At 46.9% G+C, this 24,441-nt stretch overlaps 1 protein-coding gene across 1 annotated transcript in view; it reads right to left on the bottom strand.

The window, feature by feature from the left end:
- Positions 1–320: 320 nt before the first annotated feature.
- The window catches only part of CFAP58 (cilia and flagella associated protein 58), a 141,883-nt gene continuing 117,762 nt past the window's right edge, over positions 321–24,441 (bottom strand). Inside the window, exon 18 of the mRNA XM_048858401.2 lies at positions 321–438. Within this exon, the coding sequence (XP_048714358.2) occupies positions 336–438 (103 nt within the window). The 3' untranslated portion in view covers positions 321–335. The remainder of the gene's footprint in view (positions 439–24,441) is intronic.

Here is a 24,441-nt window from a genome sequence, read left to right on the forward strand (position 1 = left end):
GTTTTCAATTATTGATTTTCTTTTCCCTTTTCTTTCCCTTTTTTCTTCTTCCAGTGGGAAAAAAGATTAAAAAGAACCTGCAAAACTGAAAAGCAAAAATATCTGCTTGGTTGGTTTTTTTTGTTCTGTTTTTGAAAACTGAAAGGAAACACATTTCCTATTTGAAATTAAATGAAAATATTTTGAATCACTGGGGGTGGTCAGAAAATGTCACTGGAAACAAAAGTTTGTTGTGAACATTTTCATTCTCTTCTTAAAGACTTTCATCAAAAAAGTGTTCAGAGAAGAAAAGTTTTGACCACATCTAGTTTGTGCTCTTCTCCCACCGCCCTCCTTCATCTGTTGCTGGTCTTTTGAGTTTGTGAGCTGAATGGAGCAGGAACTGCATCTTCCTTTCTGTGCGCAAAACTCCTAAATCCTTGCAGGCACTTCTGTAACCTGTATAATAATGATATCAACATAAAAGGAGGTTCTTGAGAGATCCCCATAGTCCCAGACTGGCTATACCAATTTGTATGTGGAGCAGTTGCTGTTATGTAATGATGTGGAGTGTGGCTACAAAACCATCCTCCATTTTTGTATAATTGTAGGGCCTAAAAATCCCAGTCGTGGACCAGGACCCCAATGCACTAGACGCTGTACAAGCACAGAACAAAGACAGTCCCTGCCCCCAAAGAACTCACAAGACTTCTAAGAAGGCAGGACTCTATCAATCTAGGGTACATAGATAGCCCCCAGTACCAGAGCACCTCACACAGTCTCTAACACCCTTATGAGGTAGGGATAAGGTATTATCCCCCATTTTTCAGATCAGGAACTGAGGCACAGAGAGGTTAAGTGACATGCCCAAGGTCACACAGGAAGTCCCCGGGATAGAGCAGGGATTTGAACCCATGTCTCCCAAATCATAGGCTATTGCCTTAATCCCCTCCTTCCTCTCCAGCGGCACATCAAGCAGTGGCAAGCCACAGCTTACATCAGGCTCTCGTGTGTTATGTAATGCTGGAATAAAAGACAGTATCCATGTTAAATACAAGCGCTCATTGTTTTAGTGCTCAGAACAGCATGTCACGTCTTGTGCTCCATTCTCAATCCCAAGGTCAAAGAGGACTGGGGAAGGAAGAGGTTTAAAGTGATAAAGTTGAACTCAAGGACCTGGCACAAAAATGTGACAATCCAGCAATGCCGGGACTTTAAGAGATAAAGAATAAACTGCCGAGGTGTCAATCAGACTCTGTGCCCACTTAATCAAAAAGCAATATAAAGCCTTAGCTCATCCATCTTGCTGTTTTATATAAAGACTTCAGAGTTATAATTAGAATACGGATGAAAAGTTAAGAAAAATTTCTAGACTCAAACTTCTACAGTGACCTCTCCCCCCTCCAGAGCATGTTCCCTGCCACAAGGAACAGCTATCTTGTGATTAATTCCCCAGACTGGGACTCAGGAGGACAGCTGGGTGAATTTTTTTGACCAAAACCTTTTTGGGGTGAAAAATGCAGGTTCAGGTCAACCAAAAAGTTTCATAAAATTTGTGTTGATTTCAGCAAATTGTTTCAGTAAAAAACAAAACAAAAAAAACCCAACACTAATAAAATTCCCCCCAAAAGTCAATACATTTCATGACCTTTTCTAAACAAAAACTAATTTTTAGAAATGTCCTTGATTTTATTAAAGAGGAAATCATGATGAGAATGCTCAAAATATAAACACATTTCTTTTGGGCCCCAAATTAGTTTTTATTCAACTCTTCAATTCCCCAAAATTTTTTTAAAAATTTATATTCAGGTCAACCCGAAGTGATATTTTTTTGTGGGGGGAGGGGGGCAGGGAGGGCAGAATTGCCAGCAAACTAGAAGACCAATTATTCACCCAGCTTGTGTTCAGGATAGCTAACTGCATTTCCAGTTCTGCCTCAAGCCTACTATGTGATTTTGGGCCAGTCAACTCCTCTCTAGCCCCACACTTAAGCACCCACTTAAATCCATACCTATTTAGCACAACCTTCAAGCACGTGCTTAACTTTAGGTCCATTGACGATAATGGGGCCTGAACATGGACTTAAGCACTTCGCTGAATATAGAAGGGACTGCAGCGTCGGTGAACTGAGGTATGCAGGCTCTCTCTGTACAATCAGGACACTACTACAACTTGACAGGGATGGGTATCTTGTCTACCCAGGACATTAGTGCCTGGCAAGCCGGGGTGTGAATCTACAGCGCACTAGCTTCCTGCACACTAAACATCCCATGTGGACACTGCTGAGTGCTCTGCAGAACTTTTAGTGCACTGTAGCAATGTCCATGTGGAACACCACTGCACGGCAAGCTAGCGTGCAGTAGATTCACACCCTGGCTTGCTGTGGGCCCACGTCCTGTGTAGGGAAGCCCTAAAATACGTGGGCTGTAATGCTAACCCCATTGAAGTCACTGGAAGTTTTACCATTGACATAATTAGGGCCAGGATTTCACCCAAGGTATTGTTTGTTTATCAGCTAAAGAAAGACTTTAATAATTGATCTCTGGGGCAAGGACAATCTTGGTGTTACATGTTTATATAATGCTCAGCACAATGGGACCCTGATCCAGGACTGGGGCTCCTAAGCTAGGTAATAAACAATCATTTTTGTAGCTGTCCTCTACCCCGGGGTGCGTGTGCTTGCTTTGTTCTCCCCCAATAAGACACATTATTGCAATAGCAACAGTTGGTGTATGTCACCAAGAGGATTAAATAAACTTCATATAGAAACTACATGACATATTCCACCTCATTACCCGAAAGTGGCCTGTGCATCCGGTCCTCTGGGTGGTACCAGCTCTGCTTTTGCATGATTGTAAATCTGGAGCAATCTGGAAACAGATCAGGGCTAATCACGAAATGTTACAGCTCCTACATTATTACCGTTAAAAATGAGGGGTCCTGATGCGGATCATTTCAGGAGGTGGCGGGGAGAGGGGTAAGGATGGGGGTTAAGAAGGAAGCCGGATGCCATTATAGGTTATTTTTATCTGACATTTCCTTGCAGCTGTCATTAGTTAATTGATGACACAGCCTGTTATTATTATGTCTGTCTTCAATATTTATAGTTCGTCAATTACCGTGGTATCAAAGTGCTAACGGATGAAGCTAGGCTCGAGGGCCAGATCCTTAACTGCTGTGAATCCCCGTGTAAGTCCACTGAAGTCAACAGTTACATCGTTTTACCCCAGCTCAGGATCTGCCCACAAGCTCTCAACTTTACTGGTGATGAAGCCTGATGCCCCAGTTCATCATATCTCTGGATGCAACAAGAGGATGAAGAAAATAAAATTTGCAATGCAACTCCAGCTAGTTTTCTGTCGATCTGAGATGTTTCTACTATGCCCGTCACTATTAAGATCTATAGTCATGTTGTATAGTACAAATACCCCTGCTGGGGGAAATCCTGGCTCTGCTGAAATCAATACGCATTTTGCCATTTGGGGCCAGGATTTCACCCTATGAGACTCCCTATGCAGCACAGGTGAATCGAAGCAGAAGGGTCCTGGCCCTAATTGCAGATTCCTTGTCTGAAACAGAAGAGGAATTTCCTTATCCTCCTGTCAATGCACAGAGGAAATGTTAGGGATCTATCTACAGCAGCCGGCGCCTTTCTTTAAAGTGGGGGAAATTCAAAAGCAGGCAGCCCCAACCCATCTAGTTTTTTGCTAGATGTGTTCCCATAGCGCCTCCCATCCCAGGGATGTTGAAATGCTTTGCAAACCGTAGAGATTGCTTTTAATTGCATTGTTACAGTGTTTGTACCCTTCTGCCTACAAGGCCAGCTACCTCAGCACCACAAGTCCAACCCTCCTGGGCTCAGAGGTTGAGGAAGGAACATAGAGCAGGCATTTTTTTCATAAACTTAAATGTGACCTTAGAGGACTTTAGTGTTGACAATCTCACTGCTTTGGCGCAATGGAACTCTCTGCAATGAGGGTCAAGCTCGTCTGTCCAGCAGACGGACCTTTTCAGGGGGCTGGTCCCAGACTGTGGAATGAACTCCAGGAACTAAGGACCATCAAAAACTCACCACGTTCTGCTCCAAGTGCCAGGTGCATTTGCCTTCTCCAACATAACTACATAGCAACAGGTACATTTACAAAAACCTGAACAAAATAAGACTCAAATGCACACACTTCTTGCCCTAGCGAGAGAATGAGACCCCAAATCACACATGGCAGTCATGTAGACATGTTGCTCAATGCACTACTGGAAAGCACTCAGATACCATGGGGATGAGCATGGTATAAGAACCTATATGGAACAGAACAGAATAGATTTAATATGCAACCCTCTCAGCATGCTCTGGTGCTCTGTGTTGCATTGGAAGCTGGGGATCTAGAAAGGATTAAAAAGTCTCACCCTTTGGCCTGAGAAGAGATTCTCGAAAACACAAACCAGTCTAGGGTTGAAAGGAAAAAGCAGCAAAGCTTTATCTTCCTTATTTAAGGACCGATCACTGGAAAGAAAAGCTTGTGGACAAAGATCTAGGGCCCATCTCCCCTCCTTTTCTGATTTTCCTCCTCCTTAGAAGGCTCACAACAAATACAGCTGGGCAAAGAATCTCTGGCCACAGAGTTGAAGCAAGCACATGAAGATAGGGATTAAAGAAATACAGAAGGTCCAACCTCATTTACACTCCCAGCAATGGCATTTCACTGCACAGAAGGGGTTATGTATGAAGGGGAAATATTTCCCCACCACTCTTAAAGTTTAATACTGGAGTGAGCCAGCGCCGTGTTGCACTGTATCAGCTCCCCCCCGCTGGCCATGTGCATTCCTGCAGAGGCTTCTGGGAGAGAAGGTCTCATGGTGAACGTGACCCAGTGCAGCACTGAGTTATTCTGCCTGGGTGCAAAAGACAGACCCAAGAATTTCTGAAGTGGGTGTCTAAAGTTAGGGAGCAGAGATGCAGCTAGCAGCCTATCCCGTCTCTGTGAGAACATCCCTAAAGGCGTTTGGCCTCTTGCCCTTACCTGTCTCAGAGTAGAATCTCACGATTCTCCTACTCTTAAGCCAGGGCCAGAGTATGCCACCCTGTGTGTCAACTGCTATCACCCAGGCACCTGGTCCACAGCAGGTAGCCTGATAGGCCTCCTGGCTGAACCAAGGACAGGAAGTCCAAGATCCTTAGCAGCCCACCAGGCCGGGCCTATGATTTGTTCAAACCCAAACCATTTCCATGAAACATTTCTGATTCTATGAACTGGCATTTTCATTTGGGGGGGGGGGGGAGGAGAGAGAGAGAGAGAGAGCGCGCATGAGCGCATGCCTCCAACCAGCTCTACTCAGGAGATCTGGGTTCAAACCCTGACTTTGCCACAGACTTCCTCTGTGACCTTGGGCCAGTCACTTATGGCATGTCCCTCTCTGCAGAGTTGACTTGGGTGAGTAGCTACATTGCAAAGTCCTATCCAAACTACCGTGCCTCACTGGTGCTGCACTATCCTGCATGTGTCGCTTGGATTGCTGGGGGCCGAGCCCAGGGTTTTCAGCTTTGTAGTAACCTGAGCCACTCTAACATTCTTTCCCAGCAAATAATGGAAGAATTTCAGTCCTTCTGGGCACGTGGGTGGAGGAGACAATGGGAAGGCCCTGGTGGACGATCAACACTCAGGTGGGCGTGGCTGCATTCTCCGGAAAAGTCGGCAGGTTACCAGCCTGAGTGAAAGCAGCATCTGGACTCAAACTCACACCCCCAAACAGGCCATCTGGCCTGAGGTTAAACACAGGAGAAAGGGTTTGTGTGCGGTGAGACAGGACTTGGGGACAACACCCGAGTTAATGCTGCGGTAAAGACAACCTTAGGAACTGAGTTTTCTGGAAATCTGTCCCCAACTGCGGGTGCTGAGCACTTCTTAAAATCTAGCCATTAATGTCTCCGCACTTTAGTCCTCTATCTGGGAACCCTAATAATCCCTGTACCCCACCCGTATCTGTTTTGTCTATTTAGATTAAGAACCTTGTGGAAAGGGGACTATTTCTTAGTATGTGTCTGTACAGCATCCAGTACAATGGGGCCCTGATCTCATCAGAGGCATGTCCGTGCCACTGGAATACAAACGATAACGAATAGCCTATCACCCCTATTTCATGCAGCACTGGTTAGCGATAGAGGCTATAATACTGATGTGCCAGTAAACACCCAGGACATCTGAATGTCAAGTTAACGGATGACGATGATGGATCTGTGCCGTATGACTCAGGCTAGAACTTATCACTCCTGAGCTGTGGTCCCAGCCAAAACCTATGCTCGTCTGCATGCTAATTTCTCCCTCCCCTTTGCCATTGAGTCAGAATAGTGAGTACAAGTGCTCAACATCAGTTCATCCCTAGGTTTCCTAATGACGCTGCAGTTTCCACGGTATGCATCCGATGAAGTGATCTGTAGCTCATGAAAGCTTATGATCAAATAAATAGAGACTAACCAAAGGTGCCACTAGTACTCCTTTTCTTTTTGCAAATACAGACTAACACGGCTGCTACTCTGAACTCCTGTTGAGGAGCCCACTGTCTATTGGAGTTGACTGTGCTCAGCACCCTGGTCAGGGTCTCTCTGAACCTAGCAGGATCAGGCCACTGGAGAAGCAGCATCTACTCCCAGCTGATCTTGGTGCTGTTGAATAGGTTGGGTGATCAACAAATAAAAGGGCAATTTTCTTCTAATTGTAAACAGCCGATGGCCATAGATTTAATTCCTGCCTTTGCTGTGTAAGCCAAAGAAAAAAAGGGAACCCCTGGAGAACACGAACTTTTATGGAAGAGGTTAAATGCTCTATATAATGTTAACAAATCAAAAAACATTACTTACTGGGCAGCAAATGCCAGGCCATTTACTTTAGCCATGCTCAGATTCCTGCTGTGATTAGTGTGTAATTGTCCACAAGCAAAGAACACTCTCTCAAAATTACAGGTTTCAGAGTAACAGCCGTGTTAGTCTGTATTCGCAAAAAGAAAGGAGTACTTGTGGCACCTTAGAGACTAACCAATTTATTTGAGCTTAAGCTTTCGTGAGCTACAGCTCACTTTATCGGATGCATACTGTGCAAAGTGTAGAAGATCTTTTTATACAAACACATTTTTTCATGCTTTGTGTGTATAAAAAGATCTTCTACACTTTGCACAGTATGCATCCGATGAAGTGAGCAGTAGCTCACGAAAGCTTATGCTCAAATAAATTGGTTAGTCTCTAAGGTGCCACAAGTACTCCTTTTCTTCTCTCAAAATTAGTGCGTGTCACCGAGCTCCAGACTGCCAAGAGTAGCACCTACCAGGGCTGAGAGTGGTGATGTACTGGATTTCAGTACTGACCCAAATCAAAGAATATCAGGGTTGGAAGGGACCCCTGAAGGTCATCTAGTCCAACCCCCTGCTCGAAGCAGGACCAATTCCCAGTTAAATCATCCCAGCCAGGGCTTTGTCAAGCCTGACCTTAAAAACCTCTAAGGAAGGAGATTCTACCACCTCCCTAGGTAACGCATTCCAGTGTTTCACCACCCTCTTAGTGAAAAAGTTTTTCCTAATATCCAATCTAAACCTCCCCCACTGCAACTTGAATCCCCACACCCTACTTCCACAAATGGACTCATTTTGGCCTTCAGTGTTATAGAAGCTGGAAAATTAAACTACCACTAGCAATGGTCTGCTGTGTGTTGTCCACCTGCAAGCCCTAGGTTCCAGGGATTAATAGCAGGAGGATGTAATATTACCCTAGGACAGGAATAGTATGGAATAAACAGAAAGCACCAGCCAGGATTGAAGATCAATTCAGTTTTCGGTGGAAAATTCTTACATTTGTGAAGCATTTTAATTAGGTGGAACGTGACCACCGAGAAGAGTTCATTTGCATCCAGACGGCAATTCTTCATCAGCAGCTTCTAGGCCAGAAAAACAATAGCCTATGTTTTAAAAAGGTAGAGGAAGTCACAACATAGAAGCCTCTGGGGGATGGGGAGAAAGCCAGCACAGCTGGGTCCTGCGCAGACACAGGTGCAATCAGTTTAAAAAAAACACACACACAACTGGGCTGCTCCAAAAAAGATATTTAACATTAGGGAAATTTTGGCCTTCTTTGGACCCAGGTTCATTGGTTGTTTCCGTAACATGTATAAGAAAAGACAACTATAAAGGCTGACAGTGCACTCAATTCAGGCTGACACCTCCATCTGGGGTGGGCGGGGGGAACTGACCTGCAAATCAGGATCCAAGCTTTAGGCCAGGGATTCTGCAACTGGGGGTCATGACCCCCTTAGGGGATCACCAGGTTATTACGTGGAGGGTTGCAAGTTGTGAGCCTCCACCCCCAAACCCCACTTTGCCTCCTGCATTTATAATAGTGTTAAATATTTTTTAAAAGTGTTTAATTTATATGGGGGGGAGGGGGAAATCGGACTCAGAGACTTGCTATGTGAGAGGGGCCACTAGTACAAAAAAAAGTTTGAGAACCACTACTTTAGGCTGAGTAAGGTGTAGGCGCAATCAAAGGGGAGTTTGTAATGCTACGTCTCAGGAGAGCGAACTGGGAAATAACTCCAGAGGTAGATGGGTAGTGGGGACAACAGCTGTTGTATGGAGGAGAGAGACCACTTTGCTTCCTTACCCATGTGACTCACCTCAAACATTACACAGCTGAAATGCAGATGTAGCCTTGATCCACACACCATAATGAATTCTGTCACACATTTAACATCAAAAGGACTATAGAGGACTTGGATTTCAAGGAGCAGGGAGATTGATACTGGTCTTGAGATTAGAGGCAGTTTGTCACATTCTCCATGGCTTGGCACCTTGTTGTAGGTTTTTTTGTTTGTTTGTTTTTTTAATAGCTTTCCAAGGTCAGTATGAACTGGAGTAAAATAGAGCATCCTTGAGGCTGCTTTAACTTGCATCTTGCTCCCTGTGGCCGTAAGAGAGTTGTTGCACTAAGTGTATGTCTACACTGCAGTTAAACACCCACAGTTGTCCAGCATCAGCTAACTTAGGCTCATGGGGCTCAGAATACGGGTCTATTTAATTGCCATGTAGATGTTTGGGCTCGAGCTGGAGCCTGGACTCTGGGACCCTCCCCCATCTTGGGGTCCCAGAGCCCAAACGTCTACACCGCAAATAAACAGTCCCCCATAGCCTAAGCCCCACAAACCTGAGTCTGCTGACATGGGCCAGCTGACTGTGTTTTACTGCAGTGTAGACATACCCAAAGATGCTCTGGCCAGACCCATTTTTGTTTGGAAACATCCACCCAGAACTGTGAGGCTGGGAAAGTGAGGAGGAGGAGCTAAGATGCACAGGGAATTCCCCAAGAGCCAGATTGGTTGGGTTTATGACCCCTTGGCTGTGGCAGGGATGGAACAAAGGCATCTCCTTGCCTGTACTCAGGTGTAAATGATTCACAGATTTATTTATTTTTTTTAAGGATCATCTGGTCTGACCTCCTGCATACCAAAGCCAGAGAACCTCAGCCTGTAGTTTCTGCATCAAGCCCACAACTTCTGTTGGAGTGAGAGCATCTCTTTTACAAAGAGTCACTCAGCCTGGATTGAGCTATTAAAGTGATTTACTACCCAAGGTGCCAGGCAATGGAGGATCAAGCCCTGTGGCTGACAGACTGCCCAAGGTCCGAAGAAAAGGGAGAGAGATAAGGGGAAGCCACGGAGAAATGTAAGATAATTATTTCCTTAGTGACATGGATTGCACCGATCTGGACTGGCTTTCACAGTTTGTCAGACAAGATATGTACTGAGAAGCATCTCTTTCCTCAGATTTCACCTCCTCACAGTTCATTCCTTTTTCCAGATCATGAATAAGTATCTCAAATAAACCCTGCTCTAATATGCGTCCGTGGAGCAGCCCACTATTAACTATGTTCCATGTGGAAAGAAGAAAACACAGAGCAGGGGTGATTGGTCAATCTCTGATCCATGACAGTTCCTTGGGGTTCCCCATGATTACTTGCATTTGATTAAAACAGATCTTCCAGCAGGACATCCAGTCTTGATCTCAAGACACTAGGAGAGGAGGAATCCACCATTGGCCTTGGTAGTTTGTTCCAACGGTTAAGCAGCCTCACTGGTAAAATGTAGGCCTTATTTCTAGCTTGAATGTGTCTGACTAACTTCTAGACATTGGCTCTTGTTACGCTTTTCTCCACTAAACTGAACAGCCCTTTAGTACCCCACATTTCCTGCGAAGATGCTGATACACCATAACCCTATCACTGCATGATCTTTTTGCTAAAGCTAATCTAATTGACCTCCTTAAATTTCTCACTGTAAGACACTTTCTCCAGCCTTTGATCATTTTTGTGGCTCTTCTCTGCACCTTCTCCAATTTTTTGGACATCCTTCTTAAAATGTTGACACGAGTTCTGGACTTAGTATTCTAGTATCAGTCTCACCAATGCCATATATTTGGACTCACTACTCCCCTCTTTATACATCCAAGGGCTGTGCAGATCTCAACAGACCTTCAAAAGCCTTGAGCCTTTGCATTACTTTTTGACTTGACCTTGGCTTCCAGGACACACATCTTTGGTCCATATCTGCAAGGCTACCCTGGAGTCAGCTAGGCCAGATCTGAGAGCGGGGGCTATTGTGCTTATGACTTGAACAGGAGGTCCTTTCTCAGAGCAGGCCTCAGCAATGTCATTCTGCAAAGACTTCAGCCTGCTAGTAAAAAAAGCTATGCACATACATTACACCTCCTCCCTACACACACACACACACACCCTGTGTGGGTGAAATAATTACTTACCTCATTCGTGCCTTTTTTCATCTCAGGAGTAAAAAAAATAGGTTGGAAGTTAACTGAGAACTACTAGAAGCTGGAACCTTGGTGATGAACCGGAGTCTTATCAACAGAATCACACTGGTTAGCAAATCTGCCACTGGAATCAGCAGAAAAATTATTAAGAGGGACAGCGAGAAAAAATAAGGGAAGACTTCAATGCGAAGCAGTTTAACCCAGCAAAGAAGGCAGCTTCCTTTTGGGAAGCCTCGGATAAAAGTAAAAGGAGCCAGGGCTTGTATCTCAGAGGGGCTGAACATCTGCAGCTGGTGTTCACCCCAGTGGAATTGTGGGTGCTTCACCCCCTTCGAAATCAAGCCTTCTGTGTTTAAAGTAAAAACCATGCAACTTTCAGGGTTGCTGAAAGATGCTGGTTGGAGTAATTTCTATTCCCCTCCCATGGGTGGAATTCTCATTGGGCCTGATCCAAAGCCCACTGAGGTCAACAGAAGTCCAGTGGGTTTTAGGGTAGATCTTTCTCAAGCTAGACACAGCAGCCATGAGCCACCACCCTGTTCTGGAGTGAACCACCTCTAGGGCTCAGACAGGAGCCCGGAACACTCAGACCTTGGTCTCTCTCCTGAGACTGCAAACAAGTGTGTGTGTGTGGGGGGGGGGGGGTTAAGGTCAGTGGGGTGGTGAAGTGAATGCCTGCGTTATGGGGCCTAGATGAAGCCCTCAAAGCTCATCTCACACAAAGAATGCAAACAACTTTCAGTGAGAACCAAGCTGGGTTAGAGTCACACCAGTGACCTCGAGGTAAGCAGCTCCATTACCAATTCCCTAAACCATCCAGGCCCCAAGAAGAGCGGTTTCCTTTTGATGAAAAATGCTATACATTAAAGTACTATACAAGAGAGTTGTAACTTAAAAGGAATGTTAACTAAAAGGAAAAAGCGAGTGGTGAGGCTGTATCAGTTCATTAAACTAAGACATTGAATTAGCAGCTTAGGATGCTCTATGCTTAGACAGTAGAAATGCTACATGCACGTGAACTGACAATCTAGAGTCCCATCCGAGTTGTCTGATGACACAAGCCCCTGTCCTGCAATCAGATGTGTGCACTGGGACGCCACAGGCACCCACGGCATTGCAGGACCGGGGCTACAACGTGTCGCGCCCAAGTGAGCCAGCTGTGTCTACAGAACTAAGCAGCAGGCCGAGTCATGAGACTGTGATCCTATCACCAGCTCTGCCACAGACTCCCTCTGCTACTTTGGGAAAGTCACCACCTTTCCCCATGCCTCAGTTTCCCCCATCTATAAAATTATGGCATCAAGACCTGACTAATCCTCCTTATCGCTAGTTTGGATAGCGAGAGATAGAAAGCACTATAAAAGCAAAGTGTGACGGATTTCCTTTTGCTGCGAGCATGGAGTGGGAAGAACAAGGCTTCTTTCTAGCCCTGCTTAAATGAGGAGACAAAATCATTTCTTAAATCCTTCTCTCCCCACTTCCCCTTTCATCTTCATTCCCTCTCTTTCACCCCTGCTGCTTCCCTCTTCAGCTCTTCCTGTTCTCCCTTTTCCCCCCCATCTTACCCCTCTGCCCTTCACTCCTCTCTTGCCCTCTCTGTCCCGTCCCCAGACTCTTTCCTCCCTGGCTGGTGCCTTTTCAGCAGTGCCAACACAGCTAACCAGGCTTTATTGTACATTAAAAATGCGGAGCCGTCCAAGTACGAAGTGCTGAGCCCTGCTCCAAAATGAAGGAATAAAAGCAACCTCTCTCGAATAAAGGGAAAGCAGACAGACCACACATAATGCTGACAGTGATGCTTTCCCTCTGAGTTATGCGGTGTAATATCGTGAAAGCTACATTGACTAAAAGCTGCTCGATGTTTATTATTAGAACGAGCACTACCGTAGGCCAAGTTTGTCTCATCACAAATCAGATGTTAATAACAGCACAGCGGCTATATGCATGGATCCGTAGATTCCCAGCATCTGTCAAGACAATGGCACTTGAGCACTGGCATGGAGATCCCGATGTCTGATCTCAGTTTATGACCCTGCAGCCAGAGCTTTAGGCCTTTGCCCTAATAGAAATCTATTCTTGATGAGCTACAGAAAATGACCCAGGCAATGCTAAAATGTCATTAGCTTTAGCAGCCAACTCAGGTCTGGTTTTCTCTCTTTCACTCAAAATCAAGGGGCTAGTTTTCTGGGGAGGGAGAGGTGAAAATGGCAGGTCTGCAGTGATGCAAGCCAGCTGGCACAATTCAATTAAGTCTTTGCTGGGGATCAGAAAAGTACAGGGAAGTGGGAATCCTGAGCTTAGCTTTTCGTAGCTGAGGTGACTTGGTTCAGGACCAACACAAGGTTGTACATGGGAGGGACTCGGTATCTGTATGAACATTCAACTCATCTCACACAGTAACGTATCATCTGAGTACCTCCTCCAGGACACAGGATGTCCTCCTGGGCTCTTCTCCACATAATCTTTGAAGATCTCCGTAATCTATACTGTCATGTGTAGGCTGCTTCTTTGTCACATAGTGTGACAGGGTGCATGTCTTGCCAGCAATGGCATGGAGAGGTAAAGGGGATTATCACACACTTTACCTAGCAAAGGATGGCAGACAGATGCTGCCACTTTCAGGCTGTGGCTGGAAATAGCCCAGCATCTATGCACAGTGAGTCAACAGGAGCCACAGAGAAGGACATGGATGGATTTAAAAGACAGCAAAGGCCTGTTCCTTTGGGGGTGGATATGCAGCAGAAGGGGAAGTCTTGGGAGAACAAACAGGCATCTTTCGGATTATGCTCTCATCTGGGCTTCAGAGCTTCTTCCTAGATCTAGGGCTTTCGCTTCAGGAAATCTTTGCCTTGTATGTTTGGGACTCTGGCTTCAGGAAGCTGTTTTACACTTTCCTGTAGGCTGCAGGAATCCTGTTCTAGTTCTCTTCAGAATGTGATCACCAAAGGGTAAACCGTGCTTCCTCCTTGTGACAGTGCCCTCTACTCACCCCAGGAAGACACCTCCTCCTGGCCGTTCGGGGGCTACCTCTGCCAGGCCAACACCCCTGCCAGCAGTTACACTCTGCCACCCTCTCAGCCTGTGGCCCCTCTCTCGCTCCAGGAACTGCAGCATCTTCCAGGAACTGCAGCATCTTCTTAGTGACTCGGCCCTCCGGCCAGGTCACTGTGTGATTTCCCTTTTGCAGGGAAGGAAGTGTAACAAAATCCCTGCTCACCAGCAATCTCAGGCAGTCCTCCCATTCACTGCCCCAGGTGCCACTCCTTCAGTGGCTCAGATCCCTCAGGGGATCCCAGGCCCAACCTCTACTCTGGGTTCCAGCTCCGAGACCCTCTAATCAGCAGCCCTGGTGTGGTTTTCTCCTGCACTTGAGTCTCTTCCTTACCTCCTGGCCCTCTGCACTCCTCTGGGTTTGCCAGCCCCACAACTCCCTCCTCTCAGGAAGTAATCGTTGGCTACTTGTCTCCATAGCCCCCCAAATGCACTTCTCCGCTCGCAGGGAGTGTCCACAGACTACCTCCCTGAAGTCTTCGCTGCCTCCAATTTCCTGGATTTATATAAACCCCGCTTGTTCCCACACAGGTGAACTTCCCCTAGTTAGGGCTTTCCTCCCAGGCTTAATTCTCCCACATACTGGCTCAATTCATCTCTTGCAGGACCAGTGTGGGGAGTACACCCCATCACACAAATCAAATTCCATACGTGGATGAGCGGTTTTTACCTCTAGCAGCCAATCGCTTCAACAATGTAGCACTGGGTACAGGCAAACAGCAAGGGCTTTGGTGTGGCACTGAAATGTGTGGAAACAAAGCAGAGTCCCGCCCATCTTGCATGTAGCTTAAAACACAATCCCTGCCCCAGATACCCACAATAGCCCTGCGATCTTCCTATAGCATGGAATGAATGAGAGAGAAGGATGAATGGGTGGATGGAGGAATACACAAGATGAGGGAGGGGAAAGAATAAAATGGAAGAGGTTTTGCTCATGTGTTTTAAACTTGAACTCTGGCATTTGTTCCACACATTGTGTGTGTGTGTGTGGGGGGGGGGAAATGACAGGGGACATTGGAACAAATATGCATAATGAGGCTCTGGTTCTGTGCCTTTTTGTTGCCTAGTCCTAGCTCAGTGTTTCTCAATGACCAGTCCATGGACCAGCGCCGGTCCCAGAGATCTCCCTGACACAGTCTACGAAGGCAGCAAGCCAGTCCCTGGTATCAAAAATGTTGAGAAGCACTGTGGCTGATTTGCTAACTATGCACAATGTATTGCAACAAACTGGCCCATGTTTAACCTGTTCACAAACAGACTGTGAGCTTTATTATTTTGTTCACTATTCTTCCTAAGTGTTTGTACAGCACTGAGCATAATGGGGCCCTGACTGGGAGAGGGCCTCTGTGCTACTATGATAGAAATGTTACATAAATAAAAATATTCACAACTTTTCAACAAACATGAAGTTCAGCTTTGGGGTTACTGGCCAGCTGTTCTTTCCCAGATTCATTCAATAGGTTTTCTTCAATCTGTGTGATCCAAGACATGGGGTAGTTTTTCTGCTCACTGACTGGAACTCACAGATCAGTGGTTCCCAAGCTTTAACAACCTGTGAACCCCTTTCACTAAAATGTCAAGTCTCACAAACCCCCTCCTAAAAATGAATATTTCCAGGGATTTTCTCCTTTACCCAAGTATAAAAGCAGTGATCTTCAAAATATAAAATTTGTTTTTATGCCATGCTTTACACACTAATTATTAATTACAGTATTTTTATTACATTATGAAAACGGCAGCACTCTTCCAAGATCTCACTTTCATAGCTTGTATCACTTTGAATAAGCCTGTTCTAAGACAAGGCTCCTAGGTTTCATCAAGGAGTATCAGATGTGAAACAGCATGAAGATATTTAAGAAGCCAATTCAAAGAGAGTTTCTCCTACACAAGCATTCAGGTCTTGAGCAGTCCAGGCAAACAACGCACGTTCCAACAAAGCTTAAACTTGTTCTTCATAATAATTTTAAAATTAATACTAGCTGCCTATTTACGTTTAAAACCAGCAAAAAATATCCACCTCCCTTTCCATATAAGGAGTTTTGAAGTTTAAATTTCCTCACTGTGATAGATATGCTTGCTTTGATCTGCTTAGCTCTTGGAATTCTAGGGGCTCTGGGCTGCTGGCCCCGTGCTGCCCGGTATCCCTAGACAGAGCTCGGTCCACCATTAGGGAATTCCGCCCCCCCCAAGAACCCCCTCCCTGTAACATTTCACGAACCCCAGTTTGGGAACCACAGTCACAGAAACAAATATGGGGCTTCTCATGAAGATTCTCATTTGTTTGCCAGCAAATATGTCTGCCAGTAAAATCTCCCCCTGACTTTGAATGAACAAAACCTGGCCTACGCAAATGATCACAGACAGTGAACAAAATGGACTCATTAATTCACTGGTTTTTATATGCATAGAAGTGCTTGGATAATTCTGCAGCATTTGCCTAGCTCTATGGTGGAGTTTTAGCACTTGGATTTAAGGAGCTCTCAGTTACCTGGGACAACACCTGCACAAACACACCGCTTCCGATACCCTAAATCATGCCGAGTGGCACCTTACTCCACTGACTTCATTAGAAGTACTTCTGCAGTAAGGAACTATTCAGTGTGAAGCAAAATAATCAGAATCTGGCCCTGGGGCCCTGTTCCAAAGCCTATTGACAACAACAGGCTTTGGATCGAGCCCCTATAGAGCTAAATATGGGCTCATAGAGGCCCCAGCTCTCCAGACCATTTAAGCACATACCTCAGCCCATGCCTATTTAGAAAAGCACTTAAGCACATGCTTAAGTCCCTATGAAAAGTAATTGAGGAGAAGAAGGATGGTCCTGTGGTTAGGGCCCTCACCTAGCAGTTGAGAGAGCTGTGTTGAAGTCCTAGCTTCACCACAAACTTCCCATATGACTGTGGGGAAATCCAAGTATCTCTGTAACTCAGTTCCACAGCTATCATAATGGGACAATAGCACAGCCCTACCCTACAGGCAGCAGGCAGATCCCAGGGTGATGTAAAATCCATTGATTTCAATGGGACTGATGTACGCACATTTTGCTGACTCGGGATGCATTACTGAACTGGGGCCAGCAAGTCAATATGCTCTACCCCTGACATATGTTTCACCAGTAGGCCCTTATATACAGAAAATCTTGGCTGCAGTGTACCACTAGCCTTTCAATGCTATAGGTGCCTCTTAAATATGTACCACACATACCTGTGCTGTACGTCCACCAGAAATGGCATAAGTGCTTAAAAGTTAATCACTTAACGCCATTTACTGCAGGCCTCAAAAATAAATCACACTGCAGTACCTGCGTCAAATCGTAAGGGAAGATGGTTCTATATGGTAAAGCAGCACTTTTGAAATTGCTTATGCCGGCAGTATTAAAAAGAAAAAAAAAACCTACACAGTATTTCAAAATAGTCATGTGTTCGTTTTTTAAAATGAATTGGATATATAGCCCCTGAGGGGATAATCGCAAAACATAGCAAAATAAAAAAAAAAAATTTTAAAAAGTGTAACTCCAGCTTCATAATTCTGGGGGTATTTCCCATTCCAAACATGAAACAATGCTGACAAGCCATTTGCCTGGAACAGCTGTGCTGTTTTTCTTAGCATCTTGGTGCCACTTTCGGCTTAAAGAAAGGAGGACGTCTGGAGTAAATGGCAGGTTTCAGAGTAACAGCCGTGTTAGTCTGTCTTTGCAAAAAGAAAAGGAGTACTTGTGGCACCTTAGAGACTAACCAATTTATTTGAGCATGAGCTTTCGTGAGCTACAGCTCACTTCATCGGATGCATACCGTGGAAACTGCAGTAGACATTATATACACACAGAGACCATGAAACAATACGCTATTACCAGCAGGACAGTGGGATGGGAGGGGGTATTGTTTCATGGTCTCTGTGTGTATATAATGTCTACTGCAGTTTCCACGGTATGCATCTGATGAAGTGAGCTGTAGCTCACGAAAGCTCATGCTCAAATAAATTGGTTAGTCTCTAAGGTGCCACAAGTACTCCTTTTCTTTTTGGAGTAAATGGCATTCTTCACACCTGCGTGAGATCCTTGGGATGGGGATCCCCTTGGGTTGTTAAAGATGAGAAGAGATGTAATAATGTAACAAGTCCTTGGGTACCATGTAACCCCCACCAAGAACATATAAGGGGGGGGACTAGAACTTGTCACTTTCTGCTCCTATGGTACAGGTCCCTGCCACCTGAGCTAAAGGTATGTTGCTAGTAAGCCTGATGGTAAAGGCTGATGCTATTCTTCCCTCCCCAAAGAGTAGACAAGTGGCTTTTATGTTCCCCTAACCTATCATCTGATTTATCCAGAGTGTGAGGCAACCTGTAGAGGACAATCATGGACTTGCCAAGTGATACAGGCACATTGATCCTCAGCTACACCAGAATGCAGGATCATCTCCGAGAGCACAGACCCTACCATGCAAACAAGGAGACTCCCCTCATGCTACTCGCTCTCCGGGGTATATGAAACACAGCAGAGCAGTTCTGATTCCATCCAGTAGGAAGCAGTACTTCATGTGCAAGTTTATTGCAATAAATAGCTCCAAACTTACTACAGAAACGAGACCCAGTTTTTGAGCTTACCGCTTCTAGCTTAGCTATTTACACAGCTCCCACTACTATAGCATCTAAGCCCCTCACAATCTTTAATATATGTATCCAGCCTATTTTCCCCATTTTGCAGATGGGGAATGGACACATACAGTCTATGCATCTCATCCAAGGTCACACAGCATACCTGACTTTCCCAAAGCTGAGCCTTGCACCAAACCACCAGACCAGCCTTCCTCTCTGCTTTTGAAGAGCATTTTTTCCTGTACAGGCAGGCACAGCAATCTTATACCCCAGCCAGCCAAAGCAGAGCTAGATGGAGGAGGCCAGTGCAGCAATGTGCTGATGGGGAGTTTGGGACCCTCCCAAAGGTCCCCTGGTTAAAACCAAAGGGAAGGTTGGGGGAATTTCACAGCCTCTGATTAACTCCCCCCATCTCTGAATAGTAAGAACTCACCCTGGACAGAGGGGACAGATCCCTGGGGCCTGTATAAATAGTTCTTCAGAAGTCTACAAACACTTGACAATGTTTAGACAGCAGGTGTGATGTGAGGTCTGCTTATTCCACCCTTCACACCTGTATCACTGTTCCGTTGCTCCCGCAGCTGCTGGTCATATCCCCCGGTTGTCTCTCCTCCTAAACATAAAAAGAAAAGGAGTACTTGTGGCACCTTAGAGACTAACCAATTTATTTGAGCATGAGCTTTCGTGAGCCACAGCTCACTTCATCAGATGTGTACCGTGGAAACTGCAGCAGACTTTATATACACACAGAGAATATGAAACAATACCTCCTCCCACCCCACTGTCCTGCTGGTAATAGCTTATCTAAAGTGATCAACAGGTGGGCCATTTCCAGCACAAATCCAGGTTTTCTCACCCTCCACCCCCCCACACAAATTCACTCTCCTGCTGGTGCTAGCCCATCCAAAGTGACAACTCTTTACATAATCAAGTCGGGCTATTTCCTGCATAGATCCAGGTTTTCTCACTTCCCCCCCACCCCCATACACACACAAACTCACTCTCCTGCTGGTAATAGCTCATCTAAACTGACCACTCTCCAAGTTTAAATCCAAGTTAAACCAGAATATCTGGGGGGGAGGGGGGGGAGGAAAAAACAAGAGGAAACAGGCTACCTTGCATAATGACTTAGCCACTCCCAGTCTCTATTTAAGCCTAAATTAATAGTATCCAATTTGCAAATGAATTCCAATTCAGCAGTTTCTCGCTGGAGTCTGGATTTGAAGTTATGAAGTGAGCTGTGGCTCACGAAAGCTCATGCTCAAATAAATTGGTTAGTCTCTAAGGTGCCACAAGTACTCCTTTTCTTTTTGCGAATACAGACTAACACGGCTGTTACTCTGAAACCTCCTAAACATAGATAGTCCCCACACTGAAGAGCGTACACTCTCCTTCTTATGGGTTTGTACAGCACCCAGCTCAACGTGGCTGGATCTCTAGGCACTACCGTAATAGCGAGCATAAAAAAAATGATTCTGTCTTTGCAATGGTACAGCTCACCACACATGGCAGGGACTGTCAACAAATCTCCCAGGGCAGGGCAGGATCTTCACCTCCTGCATACTCCACATTATACATGAGACCTGGCGCTCTATTAGAAACACACTCAGCATATTCTTCAACAATGAGGCTGGCTTGGTAAGGGCTCAGAGTGCCACCTCCATCCTTGGCTGCACTTCACACACACACACACGCGCGCGCATTTTGGATGCCATAGGGCGATGAATAGATTCCTCAGTCCCTCGGCCATCTCCTCCACAACGCCCATGCCCTGGGTACAGAGGGCTTATCACAGCTAACCAGGGGGGCGGGGAGGGGCAATGCTATTGTGGCAGCCCATCACTGTATGAGGGAGAGCCAAGTCTGTTTACTAGGCATCTAGAACCCAGGCTTGGCACACCACGGGACCTTTCCTGGGGCAGGAGCATTTTGTTTCTGGCTCTGGGGCCAGAGCCCTTTCGCTCCAGGGGAGAAGGGCTCCTCTTTGGCCAGCTGTCAGGCAGCCAGGCCAGCCCCTTGGCACGGTGAGCCAAGGACACAGAAGAGAGGCTTGGAGGTGGCAGCCAGTGTCTCGGGAGACAGGCCCCTTTTGTTCTCCCTCAGGAACACCAGTGCCCGTGCGAATGAGACTGAGCTCCTGATTGAAACAGCCCACTCTGCACATTTCTGGAAGGGCGGCACGGAGCCTGTGCGGTTGCACACGAGACACAAACTGCTCGTCCGTCCCTTGGGCCTGTGGAGCTGGCTGCCACCCCTACGTGGATGGGAGATGCTCCAGAATGGGCTGGGGATAGAGTTCACATCTGCTTTTACCCTTCACAGCTCCCCAGCCAGTGCCCCGAAAAGTCCTTGGCATTTAGCCCAGCAGCACTTGTCAGCTTGTGTAACTTCCCCCTGCTTCCAAGCCCAGTCACTAGTATAGATGCCAGGTAGCCAAGTTCATGGGATGGGGGACTAGCAAGCAAACTGCCACTACAGGAATCTCCTCTCCATCCAGTTGTACCAGACTCCTCAGCAGAGCATCTGAGAGTCATTTGTGTATTTTCTCCTCACATCACCCCCAGGAGCTAGGCAGGTATTATTCCTATTCTACAGACGGAAACTGAGGCACATGGTAGATGAAGTGACACACAGGGAATCCCAGTTGACAGCCCTATCCACTAGGCAGGCATGCGTACACACACAAATATCTAATGCCCTTTACAAGGTATTGTTGAATCCTGATCTACCACTGGGGCTTCTGGTATAACAATTCCATCAGTTCTGTTGACCAGCCACTATGGGAGAAAAGGTAACTCACCCTGGACAGCATGTTACACCCTTCCCCTACTTGGGGAAGCTTGTCCTGCGTATCCGAGGCCCACACCAGTTCAAATCCTAGAGAAGTCCCTGCCTGTAACAAGCTACTTCATGGATCGGCACTGGGCTGAAACTAGACTTAATTGATGCGTAGGCCGCTCGCTGGCCGTTTGCACAGGGGTGAAAATGTCACTTTCTGCAGACACAGGCAGACAGGAATAAACGGCGCAGTAACTGGCTGAGGTTGGAGGTTTGTTCTGAAGAAGAGCAGGAACAGATGCATTATGTTAACAAGCCCGTGCCTGCAATTGACTCTAGCTTGCGCCCGGAGGTAAAGCTGTGTCAGGCTCAGCGCTTCAGCCCACGGCACCCGCTTCCTGCGGCACTTCAACGGTCTGATTCCCCAAGAGTGCTGTGAACCAGAGCCATAGTAATTAGCAGCAGGGGGTGACCTGGGCACACCCCACTGGATCAATGGCTGGGGCGGTGCTGTCTGGACAGCTACAATCATGCCATGGTTGCACTAGACCTGGAAAGGCAGCAGAAAGCAGCCAATTCCCTTATACAAGCCTGGTGTTACTTCACTATGGGAATGCTAACAAAGGAAACTGCACACATGGGATGGGGGGGGGGAAGCATTGTGATTTATTGCAGTGTTTAGAGAAAGGAATCTGAGAAGGTTTTAAGAGGGAGACTACAGCGATTCAGGCAGAAGGAAGATGTTAAGATTACACAAAATGCTCCCAAGAACCTCCCAAATTCTTCCTCTAACAAGGTCCTCCCCATTAGTATAGCTCTATCCTATCTCTCAACAAGCAAACCTAGACGTCATCTTACTTTCTAAGTCTGAGCCACCCCACAGAGGGAAAAAAGCAGGTTCCCGTCTCTCAGCACAAGCGGCTCACTCTCTCTTTCCCTGCCAGTGAGACGGATGGCAGATTTGCCCCTCTCATTTCCTAGTTTAGTTTCCCTTCTTTGCATTGTTTGATAGGTTTTCTTATTCCCATCGTTACTTCTCAGATGTGCATGAGCAGAGTCCTCACCACAAATCCTACTAGCCAGTACTCTGGGTTAGTACTCACCACACACCAACATTGCGAGTACTCTGAATGAGTACTTGCACCGAAGATATGCTGAACAGTACTCTGAATAAATCCTCCTCACAAAAACCTGCTGGACAACTTTCCAGATGAGTACTCACTAGAGAAAGCTTGCTGGACAGTACTCTGAGGGCCACATCCTGCTCTCAGAAATGCCAATGGCAAGATTCCCTCTCATTGGGATGCTCTACTCACCAATGGTCTGGCGCCTCCTGCTGGTCACCCTGGGGATTAGCTCCCGAGTTAAACAACCCCGTCCACCGTTTGCACACCATCGCTCCAACTCTGGTCTGCAGCTCCTCTCGCTCCAGAGCCCCCAGCATCTCCTGTGTGATTTAGTCCTCCAGCAAGGTCACTCAGCGTTCCCCCTTCCGGGGTACAGTCCCTCCACAGGCCTAGGCAGTCTGCCCATTAGCTCAGTTCTACACCAAGCCCTCAGTAGCTGGTAGAGAAACCCAGGCCACCCTTTGCTCTGGGCTCCAGCCTACAGACCCTCAGCTCAACAGTTCGGGGCTTCCTCTCTCTGCTCCTTCCGTAGATTGCTTCCTACTCTCTGGTTCCCCTTCTCTGTCTCTCTGTGTGTACCAGCTCCAAAAACCCTCTTCCCAGGGAATGACTGCTACCTGCCTTCCTGCAGCATTTCCCAGCAGCCCCCAAACACTCCTCCCTCTTTCCAGGGAATGACTGTCCTTTCTCAGCAGCAGCCCAGGCCTGCTTCATAGGCCCCACCTGTTCCAGCACAGGTGAACTTGTTCCTAATCATCCTCCTGCTCCCTGGCTCCTGGTCTAGGTGTAGCCTGTGGAGTTAATTGACCTACCCGGCCACCTTAACCCCTCAGTCCTGTGTGGGGTGGACACCCCATCACACTCCTGTTGACTTCAATGGACTAAGATTTGGCCCTGAATAAGTACTCATCACCACACAAACACATGCTGGACAGTACTCCAGATTAGTACTCACCACACAAAAACATACCGGACTAATCTAAATCACAGAGACATGAGTATTTCCAATTATTCCACCTTCGCTCTCCCTTCCTTTGTTCCATACCAAACTCCTAGTCACTGAATCCCAAGTACCTGGGCCTGAATCCCAAGTACCAAGTCATGGCCCACAGCTGGACAGCAAATGAGAACACAAACAAACAAACTGCCCCCTACCCTCCCGCAGGCCTGGGCCAGCCCACAGCAGTCAATGGCAGTGCCGGTGTATGCCTGAGCAGAATTTTGCCCCTGGTCTTTCATTTTCTCATGTCTCCTTCATTCCCCCTTTTTCTCTCTAATCACTTTCCTTCTGCTAGCCTCCCTGTGGCTCTCCCCCCACTCTGGCTAACTTCCTGCCCCGTTTCTCTCCCTCCCTCCAACCCACATGGCATGCTTGGCCCCCTCCCTCTCTTTCTCCCATTTGGCTCCCAATTGTCTTTTCCCCTTCTCCCTCCCAGTTCACCAAGCCCTCTTCTCCCATCCCAAGAGATTGGGGGGTGTAGGCAGGAGGCGTGCTGGGCAGGATGACCAGAACTGAGAACTAAGGAGAGGGAACTTCCCCCCCACCCACCGTGAGGGTGCCGGGCAGAAGGCCAAAGCTGTTCACGGTGCAGGCCCAGTGCCCCCTGTTCTCTATGTGCTGGCTCCAATGCACACCCCCCGTCAGCCCTACGATCACACTGGACTGCTCCCTCTGCATTCTGGAGGACTCCACATTGCACCGGAGACACGAGGGCCCCTAACCCACAGCAAGCTGCACTAGTCTGTTGCAGGGCTGGTGGGTGTTGGCAACACACTGGATCCTGGCATGGCCATAGGTGAGTCCTGAATTCCTCATGCAGGTTGGGAGAGGGGCACCAGAACCTCCTGCTCTGCACTTAGCAACCTTCCTCCACCCTCTCCCTGTGAGAGGCAAGAGCTCCCACATCGGCCACTGACATGGCAGCTCACAAGAGTCCAGGACCATAGGTGCCTTAATGTTCTCATTACACTGTATAAATCAAGCCTACAGTGCTCCTCCTGAGGCATTGCTCTTCTAAATAAAGAGTGTAGAGGGGAAGGAGCAGAGCAACTGTGACCAAGAAACACAGACAGACTTCTCTTCAAGCCTTCAGGATGCCTTTCAAGAAGAGAT

Source organism: Caretta caretta, chromosome 7 (genome assembly GCF_965140235.1).
Source record: "Caretta caretta isolate rCarCar2 chromosome 7, rCarCar1.hap1, whole genome shotgun sequence".
NCBI classification, from domain to species: Eukaryota; Metazoa; Chordata; order Testudines; family Cheloniidae; genus Caretta; species Caretta caretta.